The sequence below is a fragment of the Benincasa hispida genome, chromosome 10 (assembly GCF_027475165.1).
Source record: "Benincasa hispida cultivar pf3 chromosome 10, pf3_genome.v1.1, whole genome shotgun sequence".
NCBI classification, from domain to species: domain Eukaryota; kingdom Viridiplantae; phylum Streptophyta; class Magnoliopsida; order Cucurbitales; family Cucurbitaceae; genus Benincasa; species Benincasa hispida.
The window spans coordinates 11000124-11016599 of NC_143487.1; the positions used below are offsets into that span (position 1 = coordinate 11000124).

Here is a 16476-nt window from a genome sequence, read left to right on the forward strand (position 1 = left end):
GACTCTAGCTACTATGTCTCCAACATTTAGAAATTTTTCTTCCTCCAAGGTATAGTTTATATACTTAGTTAAACTCTTCCCTTCCAAAGCTTGAACTCCAAGCTCTTCTCTCCCTCTAAGGAAAACCTGTGTTACAGAAAATGTCAATGGCAAGTCAGAAAAGGGCAAGAAAATATGTTAAGTGTGGAATGTTGAGTTTTGGGGTGAAGTATGAACAAGTTAACACTTAGAGAAAGTAGAGAGTTCCATGCATTGGAATTATGAGGCACCATGCAGCCAGTTCGTTTGAATGATGTGGCTAAAGGTCCAAGAAAGGGGACGTTATGGCTAGGTACAACAAGTGGGATGAAGGATTTATGTGACTAACCTTGTATGCCATTGTTGAGGGCTAAGCTGACAAATGATGCGGCATGATTCAAGAATCATGCGTTGAAGGGAGAGGGCTTGGGTGGCCACAAGGCCATGCGATGAATTTTAAGCTGAGGAATTCAACTTAATTAACGAGTAAGCAAGCCATGTGGGTGCCTTGTAAATGTCCATGAAGGGATAAACATATCAGGTGGTAATTAATTAAGCAAACTTTTCATACAATCCCAAGTATAAATAAGCTTAGTAACAAAGGAGACTGTTTTACGAAATGTTTTCTAACGCCTAAGTGAAGAAGTGTTGCTGCCATCTGAAGATTTTGAAAGTTGAAGAATTTTCAGCCAGCTAAAAGATAATTTAAGGAATTTCTAATCGATTCTAGAGGAAATGATGCTCAAATTTTAAGGTAAGTTTGTTAATAAGTTTTTTTAGCATTTTTGTTTAAGGGAGTTTAGTTTTTATGAGTGTTGGAATTAAAGTTAAGGAATTTGGAAAATTGAAGTTGGAATGATGTTGTGGATGAATAAGCAGGCAACTACATACGAATAACAAGCAAGCAACTGACTCAGTGATATTAGGCATTAACGCATATAACATAACCAATCCACAACAAAGGTAATCTAAGTACATCGCATAGTGAATGTATGTCACATAGACTGAGAAGTATTTCAGCATTTATTCGAGCATCTTGAGAAAGGATTCCCAATTATCAACCAAGTTATAAGGTAAGATAGTTAAGGATAGTCAATGCGTTAAAGATAGCTTTTATGCGTCGAACTTAGCTATAATGTGATAACTATTAGTATGCGATAAAGTTAAGCTATGCGTTAAGCTCGAAAGGGAGCTAAGTATACTAACCAAGGGACCTTTTCTTTTTAGGGAAAACACAAATAGGAGAGGCGTACAACTCCTTAGATAAGTAGCTTAAGATAGTGAGAAATGTTTTTTTATGCAATTTTTATGAATAAACTCCAACGCATAGGCATTTCATATGAAGTTTTTAGACCATGATTTTCTCCAATGCATGCCTTAGAAATGAATGTTGATCGCATGATCCATGTTTTTAAATGTTGAGGTTATTTATGAGTCTAACATTCCAATTTTATTTTTTCGTATTTTCACCTCTCTTGTTTGTAAAAAAAATATGTGAGAATTCCGGAAATTGCGTATTCAATTCAATGATGCATTACATTAACTAATACATTACTTAAAATTAAGTAAATTGCAAGCTTTTTATATTAAGCCTATGCTATGTTGTATCGCATGGTGGAAGTTTACTAAGGCAATTTTATAAGCATACTCCATGTTTTACAAGACACTATGCGATGTTATGAAATCATGAAGTTTGATCATTTCAAATGCATATTTTGTATATGTTCTTATATTTTTAAATGTTTGTGCCTTGTACAAACCCTTGATAAGGTACCCAAATTTCGATGATGTTGGGGATCCTTGACACCAAAAGTATGGTAAGGTGATCAGGGCCCAATTCAACTCTGTGTACACGTATGACTATGTTATCGACGTTGACGAGATCGAGCAAAAGGGCTCTTTCTCAACTAAGGTTATTAAGGATTGAGCAAAAGGATTCTCCCACATGTTCAGGTAGTGGAGTAGTGGAGTTTTTATAAAGATGCTGATGAGTTATTTCAGGGTTTTTACGTGATGCATTTTCATGAATTTAGTTTTATTTCCAAAACCCTAATCATGATTTTATAAATGTTTTCTTGATAAGTATGTTTATTTTTTTTATAATTTAAAGTATGTTTTATTTAAGATGGTCACTCACTGGGTTTCCCGGCTCACTCTTTTAAAATATTTTCCTCCCCAAGTAGTGGTCAACGTCCCGAGACCTAGCAATTTTTCCAGTCAGCCACTACTCAGACCCACAGAGAGTGGAAGTTTAAATGGCTCATCATGTTCCATTATTTAGTTTTCATGTCCATGTCAGGGCAAATGGGGTAGAGTTTATGTTGTACAGATGTTGTATATAACTTTGGTCTCTGAAACTGTTATGTATGCTGATGTTGATACTTCTGATTAGCAATAATCTATATGCTTAAAGCTATTGTATGTTAAATTCTAGAAAATTATAAACTGCTAATTAGGAACAGGTATTAAGGATACAGGTTTTCAGGAGGATATTGGGCAGTAGTTGTCATAAGAAGGTTGGCAATTGCTGTCTTCGCATCCCTTCTCGGATTAAGAAGGTAATTTGGGGAAGGGTGTGACACCGTCATTCTGAGCTCTATGCAATGGATACTTCAAAACACTCAAATTATTAATAAATAAAAATAGGTTTGTTATCATCAAAATATTAATTAATTAAAATTAATTATTTGATGATTAAGAGCCAAAAAGCCAACACATATGATTGTCGACAAAAATAATCTTGAGTATATTTTAAAATTTCAAAATTAAAGGACAAATTAGGAATAAGATTCGAAATTTTAAATTGAAATGGAACCTATGATTGATTTTTATTTTCATTTTAAGTTATCAAAGTGAGTAACTCAACTATCACAAATATATGCTTTTGAACAAGAAAGCAGGCTTGAATATTTGACTTTAAGCGATTTATTTGTTAAAGTAAGCTTGAATTAATTTGAAAAATAATTAGATGTTTCTTGAGCTTTACTCATATTTGTGTAATCTCACTCAATAGGCCAACCACACTTTGCCATATGATGAGGTGGTAGAAAAATGGGTGTAGCCCAGTTTGCCACCGAAGTATTATTCAACTGTTTAATGTTTTTCTAAGAGTCATTTTACATGAGTATTTTAAAATTTTGATACTAATTATATAAACTAAATATAAATATAACTAGCAAATCAACAAATCAAATATAATTTGTAGGAATACCTTGAATATGTTATCTAGTGCTCCAAATGACTAAGCATGTGCCCTAAAAACTTAAATTGTATGCATATTAAAAGTTATTTTTGTTTTTGGGTATATGGTTTAGAGGGATGCCATAATAAACCACTTTATTCCCATTGACGTCTCTATATTAGTATTTTATGATATTTTTTCTTTAATAATAAAAGTACTCCCTCCCTCCGTATGTGGACCTAGCTGATATTGTGTTGATAAATCACGTATATCTATGCATTGATTTCTTGTTATCATTTATTCTTTGCCTGTCGATTTCGTTTATTTCGCATCATAATTTAATTGATCTAGCTCATTTTATCAAATTAACGAGATAGTTTTGAGTATGTGTATAGTGTATTAATATATTGATACAAACACAATTTCAAACCAAATAAGTCTATGAGTAACATAGAAAAGTAACATAATAATAATAATGAAAATGATTGTTTATGTAAAGTTTAATGACTAAAATAAATATTTTAATACTTGAAGATCAAGATCAAACAAATTTAAAAGCTACAAGATTAAAATATAGCATGAACCAAAATATAACGAACTTAAAATTGAAGTAATATGAAATTTAAAAACTTTTCTTAAAAAATAAAATGAGTTCTAAACAAAACCTATAATAATATATGATTTATCCAATCGAAGCCGCTTCGAGTTTCTAGCAAATCAATTCCCGAAAAATGTGAAGAAGCCCGACATGTACTGCCACGTGACATCTAGCCGACGAAAACTGGGGTCCACTGACCATAAAATAATAATAATTATTATTAATAACAAATCTTCTCTCAAAGTAATAATAATAATAATAATAAATCGTTAAAGATAAAGGAAAAAAAAAAGGAAAAAGAAAAAGAAAAAGAAAAAGAAAAAGAAAAAGGCCCCACATTATATTTCAGACCCCTTGGCTTCGGCTCCCTCATGGTGGCGCCTCCTTTAGTTTTTTCTGAACTCTTTGAATCTCTCCCTCAATCTCACTCTCACTCTCACTCTCAGACTATATCACAAGCTTCTTACAACAGAATCAATTAAACCTTCTTCGGTTCTCTTCCATTGTATTTATTCCAATCCTTCGATCTTCTCTTTGCAATGGGCTTCAATCAGAAATCGTGTTGTCTTCTTCATCACTTCTCGCTTTGTTTCTCTAACGTTTCTCCAATTTCGGCATCCCTTTTAGCTTGATTGAAGAATCAGAACCTTGTAATCAGTTTATGCCCCACGATTAAAGAGCTTTTACTTGGTGGGTATTATGGTTTCAATAGGACAAACAGCATACTCGAGCCACGCAATCTGAGACAGAGTATTATTTTACTGGGTAAGCAGAATCTTCACTGTTTATCAATCTCAAATGGGTCTAATTAGATTTCTGTTCATGACGTAGCTTCACTTGTATGTTACTTGGTTGGAGGAAGCCCAAGCTGGATTCTCCTTCCAGGGCCATATTTTGGCTATATCTGAACGTCCATTGTTTGGACGCTCCAGATTATTCCGATCAATGATGATCGATGCATGATTCTTGTCCACATTAACGAGGGTCCGCTATTTGGCGGTCTACATAGCCGACACAAGGTTGGTGGGGATGTGGGACTCATTATCGGGTCCCGTTGAAAATCGAGGCTATGATTTATTTATTTTTCTCTTTACCCTTGTTATTTTCTTCTTCTATTTCTGGGATAAACGTTGGAACTCGACTTTATATTTCGGTTTGAATATTCCTCTAATTTTCGCATGTCTTTGAAGCCAAGTATGGTAGTCTTATAGCCGTTGTTTTTTTCTCTTTTCCCCTTTTGAACATTGGTTTTATCCGTTGGTAGAGATGGTGTTTTAGATAAAGTAAAATATAAACAATGTCAGGAAGGTAAGACAGTATGAGATTAGTAACTTGTTATTTGTTGTATGTTGAGCAGTCCCTTTCGAATTCGCAAATGGGTCACTTTCAGAGTGGTGGTCGATGGGCTCTGTTCTGTTCTGTTTTCAGCCTGATTCCAATTCTGAATATATCCGAACCTTTAGCGGTCTTTGTCCACCACAATTCCCTTTCTGTCATTCTTTCTTGCCAATTTTTCTCTTCCACTTTCACCCATTTTTTGTAATTTGTAGTCGGTGTGCTCAATCCACTATTTTGATTATCTAGGTATGTCTCCTTTCTCTTACTTTTCTTGGAATTGATGTTTAAATTGGAGTTAAAATATCAACGGTAGCATTACAAAAGCACTTCCATGTCCGTGGTTGCTCAATTATCTTTGTTATTTGATTAGAGCAGTGAAGATTTTCTGTTTCTGGTTAAATGTTCAACTTCCCTACTTGGGTTGTTCTGAAGAATCTCAATAAAGCATGTACATTATCGTGAAGAGGTAAAGAGAAGTAGTTGCCTTATATGTTTCCCTTGATTTTATTGAACTTTAAATGTTCTGTTGGGGGAATTGATGATGGAGGGGGCCATTAGTTACGGAATGGCGTTTCACATGGCTGGCAGGTTGTCTTAATGTTTGATGTGACTTGAATTGGAAGTTTAAATGACTATATTTCCTGGTTCCACATGTCACTCTGCAATCAGACACTTGGTACTTCAATAAGATTTTAGGGTTCACTTTCCTGTTTGGTTTATCTGGCTGGATGAATGTTTAAACAGTTAGTAATTGCCAAGGGTCTTCATAAATCATTGTAAAATTATGTTTGGAAAATAAAGAATTTAGTACAATCTTACTTTTCTTATAAGTATCATGATTAAATATGCAGTGTGTTGGTTTAAATGACTTGAAAATTTTAACAGTTGTTGACCAACTCATGAACTAGTCAAATTCCAACCTGCTCAGTCTTTTCCTTAAATAATCAATTTCTCCAAAACTGTATTTACCTGTACTGTTTATGTATTTGTTCTCCATCGGGGTGTCGAATCAGAAATTTCTATGAAATTAATTGAAGACTACCTGGAAATATGAACAACTGATATACTCCCTATTTCTTAATTAATCATTTTAGAACTGATCAAAGGAGAATTTTCTGTGGCAGTAACCTCTACTGTTCCCTGATGCCATATTTTGTTTCTCATAGTCCACTTAGGCGAAATTAGATCATGGTAGCTTCACTAGATTGTAGTTCTCATGAAGCAATCCAGGCACCTGATCCGCAGATCGTCTTGATTTCTTCTTTATGATAAATCACTAGTTCAGTGTCAACTCAGTAGTCTTATATTCTATCAGAATTCTGCTCTAGTTTAGTACTAAACTAGAGAAGAATAGATTTTTGAGTTTGTAGCTAGTGAGGTTTAGGAATAATGAGCACTGTTGAAAGTTATAACAAGATAATTCTCATCTCATCTTGGATTCTATTATCTATGCTGTGCCATCAATATTTAGCTCGAAAAAACACTTTCATGCATTAGCATATGCTACAATATGCCATGAAATAAATATTATGCAATTGATGCTTTTTAATCACAGTTCGGAAAGCAAGCACCTGTTTGTTTCTTTTCTTCTTGAGAAGTTTATCATATTTTTCCCCCTTCCAATTAGACCGAATTATGTTCTTTATAAACACTCTACATGAAGTAGAATACAAATTTTGCCATGTTTAACTTTTTGTTTGGTTTCAATTCGTTTTCTCCTTTTGACTCAGATAAAATGAAGCACCAAGTGGCAGCCACCTTCATTTTTTTAATGAGTTTTATCTTGATGCAACAAGTCATTTGTGGTCAGTATATCCAAAGAAATATATTTATTCAAACGTTGCCTTCTATGTGTTGGTCAATGTTTCATTAATTTTAGGGTTAAATTTCCTCTCAGATATTATCAGGCTTACTCTATATTTATGTTTTGGTGTCAGCTGATACTTCTGATACTTCTACCTCTGGCAACTGGACGTGTAGATGTTTTTCTCCATACCAAGAAAATCAGAGATTAACACTTGGTGCAAATTGTTCTACATCTTGTTCATGTACGCAAGGTATAACCATTGTCCTTAAATGTTCTAGACTAGTCATCCCGAGTCCTCAAAATATTATCATTTGTTGCTACAACAATGTTGAAAAAGCTATGACATTCTATTGGACTTCTTGAAGGTAGAGCCTCATCTGAGTTCTCCTCATTCTATGTCAATCAGCATAATCTTCTCATTGTTTATGCTGAAACCTAGTTTTTGGCATTACATCCTCCAAAAACGTTGGTGAAAATCATATACTCTTTTTAAAGTGATACAATCACATTTAAAATAATAAAGATATTCTTTCAAAAGCTCTACACAAGAAACTGGGAGGTCGCAGCCAGTCATATATGAACTTTCTATTAATTCTTGCTTTGATTTCTGGCTGTGCATTGATTCAGCTATTGAGTTGCGTGATATATTGATTACATTATCACCTTAATTTAGATGTTGGGGGAATAAAACTGTGGACATGCATTTGTTCAACTGATGGCTTCCCAAAAGTTGTAGCCGATCACCGTGATTCCAACTGTTTTACATCATGCAACTGCTCTTATGGTATACATCAATCTTTCACTTCATTATTGATTGTTTTAGTGCCTGTGTATCTCTGTAGTTTCTCTTTTTGGGTCATTAATCACCAATAAGAAGTAAAACCAATTGCATAAATGGCAATTAAACTTGAGTTTATATATATGGGTATAAACCATTTTTCTTAATTGATATAAATAGCAAAGATCATTTAATAATTTTCAACAATTATTGAACTCTGTTTAGATTGTTGTCAGGATTTATTATTATTATCATTATCATTTTTATTATTTTTTTAAAATTATTGAATTCTATTTGGTAACATGCCTTCAATAATTTAACTTAGCTTGTTCATTTTGTTTTATACTGCTTTTGGTACTTGCTTGTGCATCCATTGCAAGTTTGTGGTTGTTGATTGTTTATTGTTTAACTAGGAAAATTTGCAGCTGTTTAAGCTTCTCAGAAGCTGTGTATTTGAATGTGGATTAGTTATGCTTTATCCTAGTCTATTGCACTATTTCTATGTTTGTCTGAATGTTATATTAGCTCTTACATTTGCGTGGCTTGTAGATAATGCAAATGACTATAAAATTCATATATTATTGTGTCGGACTCAGAAAAAGGTCTTGTACTGCTAAAGAAAACTACAATCTTCCTTGGATAAGATTTTCATTGCTTCTTTACAGGACTACTTCCGGAGTCACCATCTTCTAAAAGGCATATCTCAAGCAATGTGGTCGTGATTATTCTCTCACTCTGTGTAATAATCATAACATTAGCCTTCTTCATCTTAGTGGTTTGCTATCTTTGTCAAAGGGGCAAGTGCCGTGTTCGACCTCCAATATTTTCATTAGATAAGCAAATAAGCTACAACAGCTTCACCAACCTAATTAGTCACAAGAGTTCTTCAACACCAGATAGTAGGGTTTTGATGGATTCCCCTGTGAATAACATCAAAGGTGTGCTAGTTTACCAGGGTTTATACTTTTTCAGTTTTTTTTAACTTACTTCTATGGATTTCTTATATTTCTCATTTTGTTAGCATCTCATATTACAACTTTCTCCATTTAATTGTTCATATATACTTCACTTAGCTGATAGCCTTATCATTTTGTAGGATGCTTTTTCATGAACCAATGCTTGTTGAGGACTAAATCTTGGAGTATGTGTGGGATCATCATCCAATTCGCGTACTCAGAGTTGGAAAATGCAACAAATAAGTTTTCAAGCTCCCATCTTGTGGGACGTGGGGGAAGTAGCTTTGTTTATCGTGGTGAGTTGAAGGATGGTAGAACAGTGGCGGTAAAGCGGCTCAATATTCAAGGAGGACCGGATGTGGACTACTTGTTCTTAACAGAAGTATCAGCTCCACCGATCCTTTTATAATCACTTGACACATTTTTTCCTTGTATCTCTGGCAGAAAAATATTGTTATCTTATATTCTTCCATTTTTCCGTTCAGATACAATTGTTATCAAGACTTCATCATTGTCACGTGGTGCCTCTACTTGGTTATTGCACAGAATCAAGGGGGAAACATACTGAAAGGCTTTTGGTATATGAATTCATGCCAAAGGGTAATCTAAGAGACTGTTTGGATAAAGCTTTAGGGGAGAAAATGGATTGGGGTACTCGTGTTACAATTGCTTTAGGAGCTGCAAGAGGCTTGGAATATCTTCATGAAGCAGCTGCTCCCAGAATCTTGCATAGAGATGTCAAGTCAACAAATATTCTTTTGGATAAAGATTGGAGATCAAAAGTAAGCTGTGACTACAATCTATAAAATAAGCTGCCAACCTTTTAACGATAAGATATGCTGTTGTTTACTTTTCTTCTATACTTCGGTTCATGTTTGTAAGTATTACTTCTATTTTGCAGCTGAAAATATGTAATCAAAATTTACTTATATGCATGCACAGATAACAGACCTTGGTATGGCTACAAGGTTAAGAGGTGATGATCTTCCTAGCTGTTCTAGTTCTCCTGCTAGAATGCAGGGGACTTTTGGGTATTTTGCACCGGAGTATGCAATTGTTGGAAGAGCCTCTTTGAAGTCTGATGTCTTTAGCTTTGGAGTAGTTCTTCTTGAGCTTATAACGGGTCAGCATCCCATCCATAAGTCAGCAAACAAAGGAGAAGAAAGCCTTGCAATATGGGTAGAATAAACTTCATCATTTTGCTAACTTTAAAAAAACATGGCTCTCATCTCTATTTCATGGATAGCTTTATTGAGTGTACTATAAGACATACATTTTCATAAGATAAGATAAGCTTTCTTTAGTATCTTGTTCATCCATCGTTCACCTAATTACTCTCAAAAGAAATAATTTTATGGTGGATTGATCATCTTGGAATCGGTTACTAATGTAGATCAGAATACTCTTTTATCTTTTCCTAGGCTGCTCCCCGGTTGCAAAATAGTAGGCGAGTCATAACAGAGTTGCCCGACCCAAATTTAGATGGAATGTTCCCAGAGGAAGAGATGCAAATAATGGCTTATTTAGCAAAGGAATGCTTGCTGTTGGATCCTGATGCTAGACCTACCATGACTGAAGTTGTTCAAGTTCTTTCAAATATAACTCCAGATAAATCAAGAAGGAATAACATTTCTGCAAACGTTTTTCAGGTATGTCATGTTAGTTATCTCTAACTTTGCTTCGATTAGTGTTTCTTTTGTTGAATGGTACTGATTGTTTGTGCCGCTATAACTCATTGTCACAAGGGAATTTAAGAACCATCCACATATTAAGTTGGCCATTCTTTAATTGCTAACTGCTATAGGACCCTTGTAGTGCATTACAGCTGAATCCTTCTTGTTTTGCTCAAAAAGCTTTCCATCTCTGATCTTCAGTTCCATGGTGGTGAGAGTAGTATCAAACCAACCTTAGGTTAAAAACCAACTGCTTTAGTTACTATTAGGTTACCATCTAACAAGAACACTTAAGAATAACACAGAAAACTCAAGAACACTCAAATATGGAAGTAGATGGAAGTATAATGTAATATTATAGGAAAAGTAACAAGATAACCCAGCCTTTTGAAAAGACTAGTGTCTCCCAAATTACCTATAGGAAATCCCACAAGATTCTTCACTCCTGGCTCCCCATCCACTCCCTCTATTTACTAATATGTCCCTTCTAATAATCATACTAATATTCTACTAATAATCCTACTATTACCATAATTAGGGGTCTGACTGTTACAGTTACAAACTTAACAGCTAGCTTTGGACTTTAGATGTCCTACCCGTTAAGATTGTTAAAGCACTTATATGACTTTTTGTTGCACAAGGCCTCCATTATTGACGAGCACTCTGATATACAACATGGGTCATTACTCACATCAGATGACTGTTTGATTTTTTTTCTTTTTTGTTTGATTTATGAAGGAGAGGCTGTCAGCCTGTAGTGTGGCGAGTGAACCAGACATTGTAGATGATATCATGAATCCTATAGGGAAACAAGTCCATACAGAGGTGATTCGCATCAATGATGTGATGCCGAGGCAAGCTTCATCCTGCAAATGTCTTGACCGCTATTCGCTACCGTTGGATATTGATTGTTCACTTTGTGCTGGCAACTATGACAACCAAGATATTGTTTCTTTTGAGCACATGCAAAGACTCGTACCCTTGACTTTAAAGGGCTGCAATGTCCAAGTCCGAGCCCCAGATGATGAAACAGTAGACTTGACTGAGCCTCGGTTCGAGTCATTTTGCATTGTGAATGTCAAATCTTCGTCGTAGAAGGCTAACACTACCTGAACATAGCAAGAGGATCAGAAGCTCACAACACAATCACAGTTTTAGACACCACAAAATGAAGAGGTCCCAAATTTGTTCCTTGGCTTTCCCCATCAACCTGCATATAAAAACAGTAGGAAGGGGAAAAACTGGGTGCTTTATTAGAGCATTGTGTTTTACTGCTGTATCATATATAATTTTGATCATGTACAGATATTGTTAGGCAAAAACTATAAAGAAATGTCACAGAGTCTGCTTTCTGTTCTCTCTTGAATATTTGAAATCAATTAATCTATTAGCTTTCATAGGTCACCAAGTTTATTACAACAGCTGTGAGATAAAACTGGTTTTTACTTATCAAGTTTTGTAATTTTTGCTGCCTTTCCCCATCAACCCTCCTCCAAGGTTCCCGTCATGTAAAATTTTGACAGCTCTTATTTGATCGGTTAAAAATTCATTTTTGCTTCTCGGTTGGAATGAACAATTCGGACAACAATTAAGTGGGACGTTTGAGGTGAGGAGTTGATTATTATAGTTCTAAGTTATTATAGTTGGATTATAATAGTTCATGTTTGGAGTGTGGATCATTTTAATTTGGATTATAATAATGTGTTTGAGATGTAAACTATTTTAGTTTGAAAATGAAAAAGTAAATATCGTAACAAAAAAAATTTTAAAATGATGAATGTAAAAGAGTAAATACTATAATAAATGAAAGTTTTGAAATATTTCTTGTCCCAAACGGTCTTAAAGGTTAAAACTCATAATATTTAATTTCGATTGGGAAAACTATTTTTAAGATTTATGAAATTTTTATGTAAACATGATAAAATGTGCTTGTTAATTATTTTAAACACAAAATTGTTACATAATAAAAATTGACACTTATTTGTTATGAAGTAAGGATTAAAATACTATAAATTTTAAATACAAAGTCTAAACTGTTTGAAATTTAAAATTATAGAGATTGAATTGTTATAAATTATATAAGGACTAAATTTGCCTAAATTATTTTTAACCTAATTTTTTTTTAAAGCCAAATCATCGAGTTAAGTTCACTTTGAGCCTAATTTTCCGTAAGCCATTTGCCTATTTATTTTCAATAAAATAATAAGACTGAGAGGTTTAAATTTAAATTATAGGGAAAACTATATTAAAGAAAAGAGAAAAGAAAAAGACTAAAATAGCACTCCCCGCGTCCGAGCGTCAGTTTCTCAATCTTTGGCTCTTCGGCCTCCCCCAAACACAGACTCTTTTTCAATCTCTTTGAATACACCATTCTTTAAACCGATCGATTCTGGGTTTTTGTGTTCATTATTTCGATAGCCGCAGGTACGATCTTTTTGGGTTTTTTAACCCTAAATTCTGATTTTGATTGCCAGTTTTCTTTTGTCGCAATGCAACTTTTTGTGTGTTTTTCCATAGAGATTAGCTCCTGAATTCCTTCATTGTGTGCCAAACCTCAGGAAGTTTGTCCAACTTATCGACGGAGTAATTTATTGGCGTTCTGAATGGCTAAAAAAGCGACACCAACTACCACAACGTATTCTCCGTCTCCTACTATCCAGAAAACTAGGCCACCCATCTTCAGAACCGGCGACGTCGACTGGGTTCGCTCCGATGGCCGAGGCTTCCACCAATGCCGGCCTGCTTGTGTGTCTATCTTGCCCGTTTCTGTTTTTCTTATTTGCTCTGTCTCGGTGCTCTAGTCCACATAATATAGCATTAGGTTATTGTTTCATTTAATGTCTGTTTAAGTATTCTTTCTAATTGCTGCTAATTTGAGCTTATCGTTCTCAATCAATTTATCATAAGTACTGAGCAACCGGGCTTTATTTCTGCTGTCTCAATGCGAGACCACACGAGCAATCAAATTTGCTCTTTATTTGTATACTTATGGTAGCTATTCCTGATAACATGACAATGGATTTTGTTGAAAATGCCCCGTTGGAACGATCAAGGGACCTCTCTATCATAATAGGATAGATGGGTCACTCCTCTCCTTACCAATTGGTTTTGAGATGGAACTCCAAGTTATCTAATAAACTTAAGTATCTTAGTTTATTGACAAGGATTTCCTAGGGAATGGTCATATGACTCTTCCTTTTTCACCGCCATGATCTTAAAAAGAAGAAAAGAAAGCTCTTTGTTTCTTTTAATGGCAAAATTGGTTGATGCCATGATCTTAATAAATCGGGTATTGACTGGGAAGTAGGAATAGCATGGTTAAGAATTTGTCATCCTGATTCTTGACATTGAAGTCTTACTGGAAGGTTCTTCCTTGGTGGCATGACTCAGTTCAGTTGGTAGTTGATCATGGAGTCCTTAACTTGGGATTTTGAACATATGTGGTGGTTTTATATTTTTGTTGTTGAATCTATACTGAAAACATAATTTTTGTAGAAACTGAAGTCGTCATTCATTTGCAGTTTTTAGGACTGGTGCTGTAAATGCTGCTTCAGGATCTGCTTATGCAGAGTTCGGTAATACCAAGGTCATTGTTTCTGTGTAAGTTCGAGCTTACTCCAAGTATTGTGCTCTTCGTGATTTCTAGGTTTCTCTTTGTTGATGAGAGTTCGAATATCAATGCCTAAATCCTAGTTTTCCTTTTGATAAACTTGCTGTTCCTTTCCTTTTATCATTTAAATCATTTGCTACTTTTTTTTGTAGTCTTTGTGTGCATGAACTAAGAGCTTTCCAGTTTCCCTTCTTTATTCAAATGCTGTATTCTTTGCATCAGATTTGGCCCTAGAGAAAGTAAGAAAGCAATGATGTACAGTGATATTGGCCGGCTCAATTGTAGTGTGAGTTATACAACATTTTCCACTCCAGTTCGTGGACAGGTGTGAAAGATATCCCTCTTGTTCAATATAGTTTATACTGCTGTCATCTGATTATCTCATTTTGTCTCAATTTCATATTGTTAGGGATCAGAAAACAAGGAGTTCTCCTCAATGTTACATAAAGCTTTGGAAGGGGCAATAATGTTGGAGACATTTCCCAAGACAACCGTGGATGTATTTGCCTTGGTGCTGGAATCTGGAGGCAGTAAGTATAAGATTTTTCTAGATGGATGGTCTGAATGGTGAAACGATGTATGGTTATGAACTATAAGCAGGCCTTTTCAAGAAGATGTGCTATCAAGGTTAATGAACATGAACCAGTATTCTAAGCTTATTAGTTATTTGCATTTGGGAGTATGTTGACTTGTAATTTTGAAGTGGAACAAACTAAGACCCTTTGGAATAATCAAATTACAGTATGGAAACTTCGGTTGCTGGTTATTGTCTCTTTTTAAAACAATGGTCCATTAATTTAAGTGGAGAATGTTAGCTATTCTCATTGGGCCTTGTAACTATTTGTTAGCAATGACTTCCATATCAAGGTATTCATGATGTGAATTCTGTCCTTGTTGGCATCACTTTGGAGCCAGAATTGACTTTTCTCCTTAGCTCTCTGCAACACACTCAGATTTTATACTTTTTATGTAAACTTAAGCATGCAACTAAGGTTACCTTTTCACCTAGATTGATATTTTGTTGTTGCAGGTGATCTTCCTGTTGTAATATCATGTGCCAGCCTTGCTCTTGCCGATGCTGGAATTATGCTTTATGATCTTGTTGCCTCAGTTTCTGTGGTATGCATGTGCACATTCTTAACTCTCCTGTTCCTACTGCAATTAATTTTGTATTTCTAGCATTAAATCCTTCTTCAACATGTATTTGATTTTGCTAAGTATGTTATGCATTCTCTTTCCTTTCAACAAGCTCTTTGATCGTGAATGGTTATGAAATTCGCATACGTTATTTGGGTTGCTGATAATTGAATCCTGAAAGTAGGAGATTGTAGTTCTCTGTGTTCCGTGGCTTATTTTCTCCTCTGTACAATTGAGGTGGATATTTTTGTACAATAAAATGACCTTGGCTGTCTTGAAGACAGAACTTTATTATTTTTTTTTCCTGTTTCTATTGCCTTCTTATTTCCAACATAAAGCACTGATGGTTCTTTGTCATATCATGTTCATGCAAGTGATTGGTGTCTACCTTACGAATTACTATTTTAAGTTCTGATACGATTACTCTCACCTGTTAACTAGAGCTGCTTTGGTAAGAATCTTCTTATTGATCCTACGTTGGAAGAAGAAAACTACCAAGATGGAAGTCTTATGATAACCTGTATGCCATCTCGTTACGAAGTCACTCAGCTCACAATTACAGGCGAATGGTCAACTGCTAAAATTAATGAGGTATATCATCAACTCTTAACTTCGTCGGTCAACTCCTCTTTTAGAGTCATGAGAAGTAAATACAGTCTTACAGTCTTATTCATGCTGAAGAAAGTTTTTAATACTAAAACATCATCTGATGATGGTTTCTTTCTATTTGTTTTTACCACCAAAGGGTATGCAGCTTTGCCTTGATGCTTCATGTAAGCTCGTGGAGATCATGCGGTCGTGCTTGAAGGAATCTGCCGCCACCATTTCTGAGGAATAAAAAGAGTAAAGTTTAATGTTATCTCTTTTAGTTTTAGTTGAGAAATCCCAACACCCCCCTCCCCCTCCATCCCCAATTTTGATGAGAAAGAAAAGTATGTAAAATCTTTGGAAAATGGTTGATTTGGATTCTGCATCAAAGTAAAAGTAGCAATTTTTCTTCTTCCAAGGAAAAGCAGAGAAGTTTTCATTTGGTTAGCTTGGTTGGTGGCCGGCCACAGCAAATCAATTGCAATGGCTGAAGAAGCAAAGTTGACTTGAAACTATATTTGGATTCATAGTGTTGGTCAGTCAAGTCAAAGCCTTATCTTCCTACCTCTCCGGTTCTACCACGGCCCATTTTGAAGTCAATTCTCTCCTCAAAGTCAATTTTCGTTATTTGAAAGTGATTCTTCTAAGTTAACATGAGATTTGATATATAGGCAACATCCATTGATTATGCTTTTGAAACTATATGCTGTTTCTTTTTTTAGTTTTTTTCTCCCTTATAAATTGACTAATTCACAAAATCTCATCGGTTCTTTTTGCTCTTTTTGCTTTTAC

The 16476-nt window shown here is 34.9% G+C and overlaps 2 protein-coding genes across 16 annotated transcripts; both read left to right on the plus strand.

Annotated features, from left to right (window-relative positions):
- The first annotated feature begins 4153 nt into the window (after window positions 1-4153).
- On the plus strand, window positions 4154-11753 carry NCRK (Protein kinase superfamily protein). 12 transcript variants are annotated; one of them, XM_039045915.2, is made up of 11 exons: window positions 4154-4562; window positions 5155-5381; window positions 6866-6940; window positions 7073-7192; window positions 7616-7726; window positions 8386-8658; window positions 8817-9058; window positions 9162-9458; window positions 9619-9855; window positions 10098-10325; window positions 11088-11753. In XM_039045915.2, the coding sequence occupies exons 3-11, from the start codon at window positions 6871-6873 to the stop codon at window positions 11442-11444; spliced, it is 1935 nt and encodes a 644-aa protein (XP_038901843.1). In that variant the 5' UTR covers window positions 4154-4562; window positions 5155-5381; window positions 6866-6870; the 3' UTR covers window positions 11445-11753. The 12 variants fall into 12 exon arrangements, with proteins under 12 accessions (XP_038901843.1, XP_038901844.1, XP_038901847.1 ...); XM_039045919.2 differs by having other exon boundaries at window positions 4169-4562; window positions 7073-7183; XM_039045917.2 differs by lacking the exon at window positions 4154-4562 and adding an exon at window positions 5511-5601 and having other exon boundaries at window positions 4831-5381.
- Window positions 11754-12596: 843 nt separating this feature from the next.
- Window positions 12597-16442, plus strand: RRP41L (3'-5'-exoribonuclease family protein). Of its 4 annotated transcripts, none has more exons than XM_039044680.2 (9): window positions 12597-12773; window positions 12908-13094; window positions 13871-13949; window positions 14182-14284; window positions 14369-14489; window positions 14990-15078; window positions 15538-15687; window positions 15842-15939; window positions 16104-16442. In XM_039044680.2, the coding sequence occupies exons 2-8, from the start codon at window positions 12953-12955 to the stop codon at window positions 15932-15934; spliced, it is 777 nt and encodes a 258-aa protein (XP_038900608.1). In that variant the 5' UTR covers window positions 12597-12773; window positions 12908-12952; the 3' UTR covers window positions 15935-15939; window positions 16104-16442. The 4 variants fall into 4 exon arrangements, with proteins under 4 accessions (XP_038900608.1, XP_090162592.1, XP_038900609.1 ...); XM_090306466.1 differs by having other exon boundaries at window positions 12602-12773; window positions 12908-13170; XM_039044681.2 differs by having other exon boundaries at window positions 12602-12773; window positions 16113-16442.
- Window positions 16443-16476: the final 34 nt, after the last annotated feature.